At 41.8% G+C, this 13,769-nt stretch overlaps 1 protein-coding gene across 2 annotated transcripts in view; it reads right to left on the bottom strand.

Moving 5' to 3' along the window:
• Positions 1-13,769, bottom strand: part of MEGF10 (multiple EGF like domains 10) — a 138,299-nt gene that overhangs the window by 23,384 nt on the left and 101,146 nt on the right. For both annotated transcript variants that reach the window (XM_048503647.1, XM_048503646.1), the window contains exons 13-14: positions 12,138-12,240; positions 4,349-4,495 (exon numbers count right to left, since the gene is read on the bottom strand). In XM_048503647.1, coding sequence (XP_048359604.1) covers positions 4,349-4,495; positions 12,138-12,240 — 250 coding nt within the window. The remainder of the gene's footprint in view (positions 1-4,348; positions 4,496-12,137; positions 12,241-13,769) is intronic.

Here is a 13,769-nt window from a genome sequence, read left to right as displayed (position 1 = left end):
ACACTTCTTTAAAAAACATTTGAAAATTTGTGCAAATGCTACTGAAATAAATAGATTTATTTAGGAAGCAGTTAAAATTTATTTAGGAAGCAGTTAGGGAGCATACCTGAGAGACCGCCTTTCCCCGTATTGCCCCGTTAGGCCCCTTCGCTCCTCATAGGAGGACCTATTGGTGATCCCTGCCCCAAAAATGATCAGGCTGACCTCTACAAGGGCCAGGGCCTTTTCAACCCTGCCCCCTACCTGGTGGAACAGGCTCCCTAAGAAGATCAGGGCCCTGCAAGACTTGCAGAGTTTTCGCAGGGCTTGCAAGATGGACCTGTTCCGCCAGGGATTTGGTCAGCCTGGTTAGGTACATCTATCATTCCATCTGGCCTCACATGGGTGGGGAGGGGAGAGGAGTAGGCCTCCCATGGGTGGGGAAGGGAGAGGAGTAGGACTCCATCAGCATTTTTATGGTTCTGGTTTTATCGAGTACATTGACATTTTTATACTGTGTTTTAATGCATGTTTTAAAATTGTTGTTCACCGCCCTGAGCCCCTAGGGGGAGGACGGTTTTTTAAACTGATAATAATAATAATTTTTTAAAAATAAACAGTTTGATTTTTTTTAAAGAACCTAGTAAGATATGGAAGTATTATCTAAAAAAGATTACCTAAAATTGTTATGTTAAAATTTTATCATCCTCATCATGATATCATCACTATTGATGTGATTTTTGCAATGCCTATCAGCAATGTAACCTTCTTTCTAGAGGAACTGCTTTCACTTAGTGCAACCTGGCAGCTTCCAAAAAAATACCAGTATAATTTTTTTTTCAGTGTGAGGACATTCAAAGGACAGAGAATATATGTTGTGTCAGGCATTGGGACATATATACACTACTGCTTGCTTCTGTTCAACTGATGACTTAAAAAAAAAGCATTTCACGTACACTAATTCTACCTTTCTCATAAGATACATCCAGTGGTGGGATTCAGCAGGTTCGCACCACTTCGCCAGAACCGGTTATTAAAATGGTGCTTGTAAACAACCAGTTGTTAAATTATTTGAATCCCACCACCAGAACTGGTTGTTAAATTATTTGAATCCCACCACTGGATACATCTCCATTTGCACTGACACAAGAAGAAAGAGGCTATTTGGTAGAATTGCTTTCTTTACTTCTCTAGTCACTTCTGGCATTTCTTTCACAACAATTTACAACCTAATCCAGAATGGGGGACAGGGGACGATTGTGCTGTGGAAGTGGCAGAGGGCGGCATCAACATGTTTGCCTCCTCCACTAACATAAGGGGCAGCCATACTGGCGGAGGGTGTAAAAACACCAGTGTGATGCCACCCAGTGACAGGCAAACCTGGAGGTCTAGACAGTCGTGGAGCTGCACTGGCATTTGAGCAGACACCAGCAAAGGAGGTGGGGCATGCCCAGGGATGGAACCTATGTTAGTTGGCTTCCACCAGTGTTCCAGCCCAGGAACACTGGCCTCTGGCTCTGCAGACTTATGCCACACGAAAGTGGAGCGCAAGCCTGTTTGTCCTTTGGGGCAATTCAGGTGGCTGGAGGGATTTAAACTTTCTCTTCTTTCCATGCCATCTGAAGCTCAGGTGGAAGCAGCACAGCGCTGGCTTCATGGTGCTTTCCCCAGCCACCTCCGCACACACCCCTGCATAGATTGCACTGTTAGTACAATAAGAACATAAAAACATAAGAACAAGCCAGCTGGATCAGACCAAAGTCCATCTAGTCCAGCTCTCTGCTACTCGCAGTGGCCCACCAGGTGCCTTTGGGAGCTCACATGTAGGATGTGAACGCAATGGCCTTGCTGCGTGTTTGCTCCCCGACATCACCCTGGTCTGTTAAGGCATTTGCAATCTCAGAGATCCAAAGAGGGATCAAGATTGGTAGCCACATAAATCAAACTTCTCCTCCATAAATCTGTCCAAGCCCCTTTTTAAAGCTTTATCCAAGAGTTGAGTGGCCATCACTCACCCTCCTGTGGCAGCATATTCCAAACACCAATCACACGCTAAGTGAATTGAAGTGTTTCCTTTTATTAGTCCTAATTCTTTTCCCCCCAGCATTTTTCAATGAATGCCCCCTGGACTTTCCTAGTATTGTGAGAGAAAAGAGAGAAAATTTCTCTCTGTCAAGCATTTTCTACCCCATGCATAATTTTATAGACTTCAATCATATCCCCCCTCAGCCTCCTCCTCTCCAAACTAAAGAGTCCCAAACGCTGCAGCCCTAGCTCTCCTCATAGGAAGGGTGCTCCAGTCCCTCAATCATCCTTGTTGCCCTTCTCTGCACTTTTCTATCTCCTCCAATATCCTTTTTTTTGAGGATGCGCTTACTCAGAACTGGACACAGTACTCCAAGTCTTGGTCGCGACCACTGCTTTATATATATGGGCATGACAATCTTTGCAGTTTTATTATCAATTCCTCTTTCTAATGATCCCCCAGCATAGTGAGTTTGCCTTTTTTCAACAGCTGCCATGCATTGAGTTGACATTCCCATGGAACTATTATCAACTAAGACGCGCCTAAATCCCTTTCCCTGGTTCAGACTGATAGCACTGACCCCTGTAGCTGATGTATGTGAAGTTTGGATTTTTTGCCCCTATATGCATCACTTTACATTTTGCTACATTGAACTGCATTTGCCATTTCTGAGCCCACTCACCTAATTTATCAAGGTCCGTTTTGGAGCTCTTCGCATCCTTTGTGGTTCTCACCCACCCTACATAATTTGGTATCATCCTGCAAACTTGGCCACCACGCTACCCACCCCTACTTCCAGGTCATTATTTATGAATAGGTTAAAGAGCACTGGTCCCAAAACGGATCCTTGGGGGGACACCACTCCCGACATCTCTCTCCATTGTGAGAACTTCCCATTTTACACCCACTCCTTTTGTTCTCCTGTTTTCTCGCCAACCAGTTTTTAATCCATGAGGGACTTCCCCTCTTATTCCTTCATTGCTGAGTTTTCTCTCAACAGTCTCTGGTGTGAGGAACTCTTTGTCAAAAAGCCTTTTGGAAATCCAAGTAGACAATGTCCACCCGGTTCATACCCCTCCTCGTCCACATGCCTGTTTACACCCCTCAAAGGAACTCTAGTAAGTTTGTAAGACAGGATTTGCCTCCTACCAAAAAACCAGTTGCTGACTCTTTCTCAGCAGGTCTCTGCTTTTTCTACATGTTTTATAATTTTATCCTTTTAATGATAGATTCTACTAATTTACCAGGAACAGATGTCAAACCGACTGACTGGCTCTGTAATTTCCTCGGTCCCCCCCCTAGATCCCTTTCTTAAAGATTGTGAATTGTGACATTGGCCATCTTCCAGTCTTCTTCAGGGATGGAGCCTGATTTCAGGAGGATAAAGTTGCATTATTGGGAAGGAGTGAGAAGATCAGCAATTTCATGCTTGAGCTCTTTAAGAACTCTTGGGTGAATGCAATCTCGGGCCAGGGATTTTGCGTAACATATTTAGTTTATCAATGGCTGAAGCCAGAACTTCTTCCTTGTCTACCACTATCTTCGCTAGTTGGTATGTTAAGCAACGCTTTTTGTTAAGCACCAATTAAAATTTACAAAGCTAACTTCACCATTAAATTATCTGAAGTCATTTAGAAGTCAGCCTGAATAAGTGATGCTTAAAACAGGTTGTCTGATCAAAAAAACTTTTCAGAGAACCTCATGGTTTTCCAGTACAGCAATGAGTAAGTCATAATGTCCTCTTTCTCTCTAATATCCCAGGTGGTTTATGGTGGGATACACACTAATTTGTGCAGCCATTTGTCTTCTTACTGGAATACATATCTTAGACTTGGTTCTTTCAATATAACACATCTTAATGTCATAATGGAGTTGCTGCCCTACATTGTGCTTATGATTTGCATGCCACTATGCCACTCAAGCACTATGCGAAGGGCCTTACATCTAAATATATGGTATATATCCAATGTACAAGTTAAAGATAGTAGGAAAGGCACAGCAACTGCGGATATGTGACAGGCAAAGTGTACACTGGACTAATTACATAAATACAGTTAAAAGCACTACTTGAGTTTGCCTCAAATTCAACATTTTAAAAAATGCTTAAGTGCTTGTATAGCACTTGCATCATTCAAAGAGCTTCACGCATATCATCCCAGTAATCTTTACAACAGCCATGTAAGGTAGGCCAGTATTATAATCACCATAATGCAGGATGGGACTGAGAAAGTGAGCCTGTGGCTGAGATCAGATTTAAACTCATTACCTCCCTGATCAGATTCCAGTCTCTTAGCCACTATGCCATATTAAAGAAATAAAGGAACAGGGAATTTAAAAACTTACTTCTTTGACAAGTAGTGCCTCTGTAGCCAGGCGCACATTCACAGATCCCTTCATCTGGAGAGCATGATGCACCATTTTTACAGAAACAGGGCAATGAACAGTTTGGACCCCAATGTCCCTCAGCACATACACTGTCACAATGCATACCTGTAGGTAATTAACATATAGAACTGTCATTAAAAACCTGGGGGATATAAAAATGATTTTCACTAGAAAATTTAACACTGCTGCTACAAAACGTAGGAGAATGGCTCATTGTAACAGCATTATTTATTACAGTTGAGTAATATTACAAACTTCACATCTTTCCCAAGTGCTCTAGCCAGAATGATTAAGGGCAAATTAGATTTCACAGTTGAAGACCTATTGTAAAGGCTGGGAATGGGAGGAGAGATAATATTTAGAATAAAAAGAGGCAATGTCCTTCTGCTTGCTGGAGTTTACCTGCAGTACTTACCCACACATTAGCCTTTTGGGTAATGCACATCCTTTTTTTGTTTAGTTCTTATATGGTTGTGTGAAATACAACAAAAGAGATGTGGGGGTGAGATATTCCCTGTACTCACCATTTACCTCTCTGCAGTTTCTTCCCCAAATTGCTCTTTTCCAAGCCAAATCTCTTTTGGTTTCGTAGCTTAGCTGAAAGGGACTGTGCTTGGCATGAAGTGGCTAGAAAAGGACAGGTCCCCTTTACGGGTGTCTGAGCAGCACCAATGAGGGTTACTGGCCAGTAGGTCATTTATGGCTAGTAAGGCACTGGCTGGGAAGAGGCTGGCTGTTAGGGGCTAGAGCTGCTTGGGCTGGAGAGGGGAAGTGGCATGAAGGAGTATGGAACACAACCCAGAGAGAACACTGTGTCTTTTTTCTAGTAGATGTGGAGCCTCTATGTTCAGGGACAGTGTATCTCTGAGTATCAGAGGCAGAGGACAAAAAAAAGCATTCAGCCCCACATCCTGCTAATGAGCTCCCAGAGGAATGTGGCTGGCTGCAGAAGGGAACAGACAGACAGCCTAGAGGGTCCTTTGTTCTTGATCCAGCAAGACAATTTCTATGTTCTCATGCTTCAGTTTCTCTATTCTAAACACTGCAGAAAAACTAAAGTTCAGTGTGGGTTCAATTTCTTCTTCTTTTTTTTGAAGAGGGAATGTTTGCAAAGCAATGGGTAGCGAAGAAACCTGATTTTTTTTCCTAACTACTAATAAGCTGATTACTGCTAAGCTAGAAACAGGAACACAAGGAAGGTTCCAAAATGAATTGCAAGAGCTTTCCAAAATACCTAGCTTAGCTGTGAGAAAGACATTGGGCATTCAGTGCTAACTGCAAAAGAAGGTGCACTGGGGTCAGGACCTCAGTATAAAAGCAGGCACAAAAATGGTAGCTGTCAGTAGAAATCACAGGCATTAAAACTAACTTTCTTGAGTACATCTTTTTTTTTTTTGCCGGGAGGGGTTGCACTTCTAAAAAGTCTTCCGTGTCAAATGCCAGCAGAACTCCACTGTAGCTCTCAGACCTCATTGTGTCTACAGTGCTTTCTTTTATCAATTGACTATTATTGGAGTGCAGCTACGGAATGAATCAGTTGGCTCAAGAAAAAGGGGACTAAATTCAGAAGAAGAATGACTGGCTTTGTAAGTGTTTTGTGCAAAATATGCAAGTTCACTTTATATTGGACTTTTAAAATGAGCAAAAAAACCCTCGTTTTTTTGCCAGAAAATCTTTCTAAAAACATTCCAAAATTACTTTCTGGAGTATGTGGAAGAATTAGAATAGACTGTCCATACTGACAATTAATTCCTCTATATATCTTTCCAATAAGCAGTCTTACCCAACATTTCTTGATTAATCAATAATACCCTGTCTGGGAAAGAGCTTCTCTTGACTGGAAGAAAGGTCAATGAATGCAAACCTATACTTTTTTACTTTCAAGTAAGTTCCACTAAGTTTAGTGGCAGTTACTTCCATGTAAGTGCGACCTGAACATAAAAATCATTAACTGTTAAGACTTTAAAAATTGATTTACAGCTGTCAGATTAAGGACCAGATAGAAGAGAAGAAGAAGAGTTTGGATTTATATCCCCCCTTTCTCTCCTGTAGGAGACTCAAAGGGGCTTACAATCTCCTTGCCCTTCCCCTCACACAAACAAATACCCCTGGTAGAGGTAGGTGGGGCTGAGAGAGCTCCGAGAAGCTGTGACTAGCCTATAAGGTCCTGCTAGTCACCCAGCCGGCGTGTGTAGGAGTGTACAGGCTAAGCTGAATTCCCCAGATAAGCCTCCACAGCTCAGGCGGCAGAGCAGAGAATCAAACCCGGTTCTTCCAGATTCGATACACGAGCTCTTAACCTCCTACGCCACTGCTGCTCCAGATAGACAACTATAAGAGAAAATACACTAAAATGTAACAACACCTAATTTTACACAGGATACTGAACAACTATAAAAAGACTACTCTCCCTTGATGAATGCAAATTTGAATGGGATTTGAAAGCCAGGATACAAAACTCCTTATACCATCATCCCATTCCCAGCTGATTTTTGTCTGCCTAGATGAGTTTTCTGAATCAAGACAGAAAGTAACTTATTTCTCAACGGGCTGGAACAATATTTTTCAACTTGAAATCTAAATGGAAGCACCTAAATTTGCATCTGAATAAGGTTCCTGAGTGGGAGACACTGAGCCCTCTTATAAGATAGTTTCAGTAGATAGTCGGGTGGTGTGCTGTAGAACTGTTAGATTTGAGTCTAGTAGGACTGTAGAGCCCAATAGGAGTTTCAAGGTATATACTTTTGAGAGTCAAAGATCCTTTCATCAATCATCAGTAAAAAATGGAGATCCCCGAATCCTTTTACACATGCATTGCACCTTTGCATCTTTTACAACACCCCTCCCACCTTCTGACTAGGATAAAAGCATATGGTACAAGATGTCACTGAAAGCTGTGTGAAGATCACACCTTTAAAAATGTGCTCTCAAATACAAACTTCTATTTTTAATTTAATTTTATTAAATTTGCTACCCTGTTCTTCTCAGCCAGACGGCAAAGCTCAGAGCAGCTTACACCATGGTTAAAATATAAAACAGTACAATATACAAGTCAAGGATGACAAAATACCAAAATATCACATATTAAAATCATATCCAATGATAGTGGCTTAACATATTTAAAATCCCAGTAGGTTCCAGCTAAGGGTCACAGTCTAACTAAAACAAAAACTAATATCCCCTCCCCATTTCTAATCCACATTTACAATGTATGGGGAACTGTAGGGGGGGCAACTGTCAGGATGTCTGCAAGTTGGAAGGAAAAACTGGTAACAACCTCACCCAAAGGCCTGGTGGAACATCTCTACCTTACAGGCCCTGCAGACTTGAAACAGATCCCACTAACTGCAATTCCAAGCACAGCTACTTATAAAAATGGGACTTATTTAGGAGTACACACATGCAGGTATACTCAGCCTTTGGAGACAGAGAGTTCCACCAGGCTCAAACCAGGGTCGAAAAAGCTGTGTCTCCAGTTGAGGCTAGTTGTACTTGGGGGCAGTTGTACTTGGGGCCAGGGACCACCAGAAGGTTACTACTGGTCAAGTGAAGCACCCTCCAGGGGCAGTATGGGGTGATGCAGCCCCACAGATAACATGGTCCCAGACTACTCAGGGTCTTAAAGGTTAGCACCAAAACCTTAAGCATGACCCAGAATTCCACCAGTAACCAGTGCAACTGGTGGAGTCCAGGTCAGGATTCCGGTAAGAACTTTTGCCACTGCATTCTGACCCAGTTGCAATTTCCGGAGCTATCTCAAGAATAGGGCCATGTAGTAATCCAGAATAGGGCCATAGTAATCCAGTCTGGAGGTGACTGTTGCATGGATCAATGGTCCATGTGGCAAGGTTTGAGTGGCACAGGTAGGGAGCCAACTACCTTGCCTGGTGAAGGTAAAAGCCATCTTAACTATTTTTGTGACTTGGGCCTCCATAGAAAGGGAGGATTCCAGAACCACACCCAGGCTTTTGACGGAAGAGGCTGGTGTTAAAGCTACTCCATAGTTGTGCAGCTGAAAATTTCCCTCCACACCTTCCCCCTTTTGTTCCAGCCTGTTAGCGAGGTTCACAGTTCTCTATGGAACATTTCAAAATCCAATTCCGGTATAGTTGTCTAAAAGATCCCTCCTAGCCTGCCTCTCAAACTGCCAAGCCGAGTTATTCCCCATTGCTACTTTAAAAATATTCTAACTGTTAAGCTAGGTAACAAGCCCCTGTCTTCGATGGATTCAGCTATGTAGAAAGTCAAGTAAACATGTGTGAAGGCAAAGGGTTTTTTGTTTTCTGAGATGTTGATAATTATGCAGCAGCAAATCAGGGTGCATTAGAATCTATAAAAAGGCAAACTGAGGGTAATTTGAGATAACTTTTTTCTTTATTCCAGTTTATTTCTCCCATAGACATGTGTCTGAAGACACGTTTAAAAATCAAATTCATTAGGTCAAAATTCCAACATATTATCAAGGTATGTATTTTAATGGATGTGCATTCCAATATGTTAATAAAATTTCATTTTGTACATTCTTTACAGTACGTATCTGAATGTATTCTATGTATATATGAAACAGAGAAAGTAGCTATGTGGTTGTATGCATGTGTACAGCGAAACCCTTTCACAGTGAATTCATTTTCTTACTTACTAAAAGTAACTGATCATATTAATCTTTGGCCAGAACTTTCACATGACTAAGCGGCAGCTGAATGTCGGCGCATATTCTGCTCTAACTGATGGGACCGTCCTTTCGGTCCGGTCCCTGGAAGTGAGGCAGCCCTGCTGTGAGCCGGACGCCCGGCGATGACCCTGTGGAGTTCCTCCGGCGCGCTCGCGGTACCGAGTTTATGCCGCTGTTTGGGGACACCCTATTCCTGGTTCTAAGCGCCTGCTCGGCTCGAGCGCGAGGCCAGAAAGGCGTGTCCCAGGCTTCAGCGACGCTTGAGGCCAAAGGACAAATAAAGTGCCGGTGGGGAAGATGTGTAATGAAGCCGCTGCCATTCGCTTCGACGGCAGCGGCTTCACGGCGGCGTATTCTCGCGTTAACGCCAGCCAGCTTTGGATTCTAGGAATACGCCGACTCTTGACCAACCGGGCCGGCGTGAGAGCGATGCCGCCAAGGCTGCTGCGCAGTAGCTGTGCCCCCCGTGCAAATGGCAGCCCTGACGAGGCGGCGTTTTTTACCGCCTCCCAGGCCGCCATTTCCCCTGCCGTATGAGAAGCTTGAAGCCTCTGTGTATGTTAAAGTTGCAATTCCAAACACAGTTAGTTGGGAGTAAGCCCTACTTAGCAAAATGGGACTTATTTCTGAGTATATATATACTTAGATATACTTGATAAACAGACTTGCATGTGGCTCAAAGGAAGGAATATTTCAAAAATAATTTGTAATAGGAATAGATTTGGGCATACCTAGATTGTAAACACAAAATATCAGCAAAGAGCACTCTCTGTATTTTTTTTTCTTTTGGTGAATGTTTTAAGCCTACAGACAAAATTATTGTGCTGGTAATGTGCATGCAAAACTTCTAGCTAAATCAATATAAATAATTTGCCTATGTGTAAACTCCGAACATTTAAAATGTGCCTTGTAAAAAAAGAATTATTAATAAATGTAAATGTTAATTTCATTCTTGATAAGTAGATTGGAAGGAAATGTTTTTGCTGGGGAATGCACAAAGAAGTCTTTGATGGCCTTCACAAGTTGCTAGGCAATAGCTAAATGGTCATGATAAACTTTAACTAAGCAGCTGAATCCTCATGCATTTAATGATTCAAGCACTATGCCAAGGGCCTCACATCTAAATCAGCATTCCTGTAGCATCAGTAATTGTGTGAATGAAATAAATGATTGTTTGAGGGTATTTGTGTTGTTTTCATCTCTGCAGTTACAATGTTATATATGTATATAAGTATTTTAACAGCCTGGTAGTAAGCAAAGCTACAAAATGTCAGTGGTGCTTTAATAATCTCAGAAATGTCACAAGGGAGGCCTCATCACAGGATTGGGACTCCTGTCTAGGGTAGGGTTGGATCACACAAAATAGAGCAGATTTGTTCAAGGTAAGCAGACTTGGGACTGGTTAGGGACTGGACAAAAGATCTCCCCAAAAGTTTATATCACCTGGAATTCAATGATGGAAGATAAAGTAGGGTAAGTAAACAATATACTGTCATGACAATAATATGCATCTCCAGTCCCTTTATGGCACAGAAGGGAAATTGGGACACATGTTTGAACCTTTTAAAATCTGAAATCTCAGACTTGAGCTAAAAGGTAGAGCCTCCAGTTTCAGATGCAGTTCCTCTTGGGAAATCTAAGGCAGGGTTTCCAAACTGCCTTAGAAAACTCTGACAGAGCCAACATTGAACCATTTTATTGCACTGTGAACCGCCTAGAGCCCTTTGTGGATTAGGTCGTCTATAAAATCTAATAAATAATAAATAAATAAATATGTTTTTCATATTGAGCTGGAGTTTGATCTGACTGTCATTCCCCTCAATTAGACAAGAGCTTATGGGAATTTATGAAGTGCCACAGCAACCCAATTCAGATCAGGATTGTGGTTTGGGGATGAAGAGAATCCAGCCTCAACCCCCCCCCCCCCCCCACACACACACACCATTTTACAGACCTGAAATTATCCCACAGTCATTATTTGGAGAGGCTGCTTGTGTACATGTAGCTAGCTCTTCAGAAAAGCAGATAATGCTCTCCAGCACTATTTCAGGTTGTGAAAAGATAATTGGAGGAGAGGGAGAGATTGAAGTGAGTTATCCCTCTATGTCCACTACTTGGGAAATTAGTTCCAAACAGCCACCATCTGACTAAGGGGAATGAGTACATTTTTTTAAAAAGTCATGTCTAGCTTGTTCCTTATATAGGCACCACTACAATTGGTATCTGGAATATAGCATTTTCTGGGTTTCTATTACATATCTTGCTTCTCAAGTATGGTGGCATACTCAAGGCACAAAAATGGACATAAGAAACCAGAACCAAATGTTTCACTGACTTTTGGCAGCAGGAAGAAGCATAATTTTTGTAACTGCAAAATTAATTTCAGCTATTATTCTTTGATTTCCAGCTATATTCAGGCATCCTTTTAAAAAATATGCTCTTCATTTTGTGGTCATCTTAATTAAACACCACATTCCATTCATTCATTTACATTTCCAATATGAGACATGGCCACTATAATCAGCAAACTATCTCAAGGGTATGAATAATATTACAAAGTGGTATATCTTGTGCTCTATTTTAAAGCCCATCCTCAATGTTATGCCACTTCACAATTCATGCACGCAAATAACTGTGGGCGAGTATCATAGCTGACAATACCAACATTTTTATGTGGGTGGGGATTTTTTTTCAGACACCCAACACCAGAAAACTATCTTGTCATGCCATATGGTGTGTCTAGACTTCACTGTCACATTTTCCCCTTTTCTAAGTTTCAAATGTTTTAAATATTATTCTGTAAGCTCACAGCTTGTGACACATTTAGATGATACAGCTTAAGAACAGAGGGGGTCATTTGGCATCCTCTTCCTTCAAACTGTCAAATGTAGCTGCAGCAAGTTCCTATTTTATTAATTCTGATTGAGAATTTGAAGTTGATGTTAGGATTTTTTTTTAGCTGTCTTGAGTGGGTTTTTTTTGAACAGAAAGTGAGACATAAACACATAAATGAATTTAATAAATGAATAATGTGGAAGTTGCCTTGATATATTTTCATGATTATTCATAATTTACCTGACCATCCAGGAAGGCAGCGACAGTAGCCAGTGGTTGGGTGGCAGCCATCTGCATGGCTGCAGTCACAACGCTCAGCACAGTCTAACCCATAAGTACCATCCTGCCAGAAAACAAAAGATGAAATAATGGTAAATGTTAGAGATATATAGTGATACAGCTAATATGCAAGAGACTTAGAAATCTGAGGCATGTCTACTCAGACCTATGTCCCAATTATTCAATTGGGCTTACTTCTAGGAAAGTGTTAGGCTGTGTCTTTGTGACTGGCCCAAGGTGAACCAGCAAGCTTCCATGGCAGACTGGGGCTTAGAACTTGTGTTCTACGAGAGTCCAAGGTGGATTCTGCATGGGTCAAATTCACTGGTGTCGGCCCGGTAAAAACACTGTTTGGGGGAAAACTTCCCACAGCTACCACCTCCAAATCGAGGCAGCACCACTCTTCCCCCCAAACGGTGTTTTATTCCCTTGCTCAATGAGCAAGGCAAATGAAAAAACAATGACATCAATCCTGGTGCATCCAACTGGTGCCGCGTCACACCAGGTGGATACACACGCTGTTTCCAGCATAACTAGCATCTCTAAACAAAAAGCGTAATTTTACCTCCCATAAACTCCCTGCGTAGCTCTGTCACGATGAGGGGACTCGCCCCCTGCCTCCACCCCCTGGGCCATTGCCTGGGCCATGGGGACGTGTGCCCTAATCCTGACGGAGCTACACAGGGACACGGAGGTAATTTTTTTAAAAAGCAGCATGTCTCATGCAGAGGTGCTGCTGTGGGCTGCGGCAGCTCCTGGGCCACTTTCACACAAGTGTGTGAACAGCCCAAGTCCTGCCGCTCCCTGGGCCCATGCAGGATCCGCCAAAAACACTCTAACCAATGTTTTTGATGTACCACACTGGCCCTCAAGCAAATAGATAAAGAGGGCCACAAGAAGAAATATGGTTTATGATCAAAGGCAATAGCATGAGCAATTTATAATTCTATTCTGCTGATGCTTTCCTCCAACAGAAAGCTCAGTCCCAGCAGAATGAAGCCACTGCATACAATCCGTTTATGTATCTTTAACTAAGGAAGTGTTTAACAGTTTACACTAAGTGTATCCAGCATTACTAATAAGCATGCTGATTAATATATGACCTATGATTAATATATGACCTATACTAATTAATATATGACCGATACTAATTTGATTAATATATGACCTATACTAATTTGCAGTTAAATTATTCTAGGAAGACGCAACAATGTTTTAAATATCACAAGGAACCAATGGTAAGCATGGAAAATATATAGTTCCAGGGAAGAGATTAATTACTTTGATCCATTTGGATACAGTAACCTTTCAAATGACAATTATCCTTCGTCTCTGTTTACTCAATGCAAGAGAATATGGGAAAGCCATCTCTGTCTTTTCAGTGCCAAGCAACAGCTGTGGTTTAATTCCTATCAATGTAGCAGCATATAAAAATACAGATCTTGGAAAAGGTGCATGTAAATGGATATTGTTTTTCACCACCTCGCTTCAAAGAGTCCTCATCAGACTCTTTAAAAAACAAATTTATGCATAATTATTACATGCAAACATCATACAATCTCAAAAGCATGCTGTAACCTACAGAGGCCTGTA

This window comes from Sphaerodactylus townsendi, linkage group LG07, assembly GCF_021028975.2.
Source record: "Sphaerodactylus townsendi isolate TG3544 linkage group LG07, MPM_Stown_v2.3, whole genome shotgun sequence".
NCBI lineage: Eukaryota > Metazoa > Chordata > Lepidosauria > Squamata > Sphaerodactylidae > Sphaerodactylus > Sphaerodactylus townsendi.
Note: the sequence above shows the minus strand (reverse complement) of the source record. Positions and strands in the feature narration are given on the sequence as shown.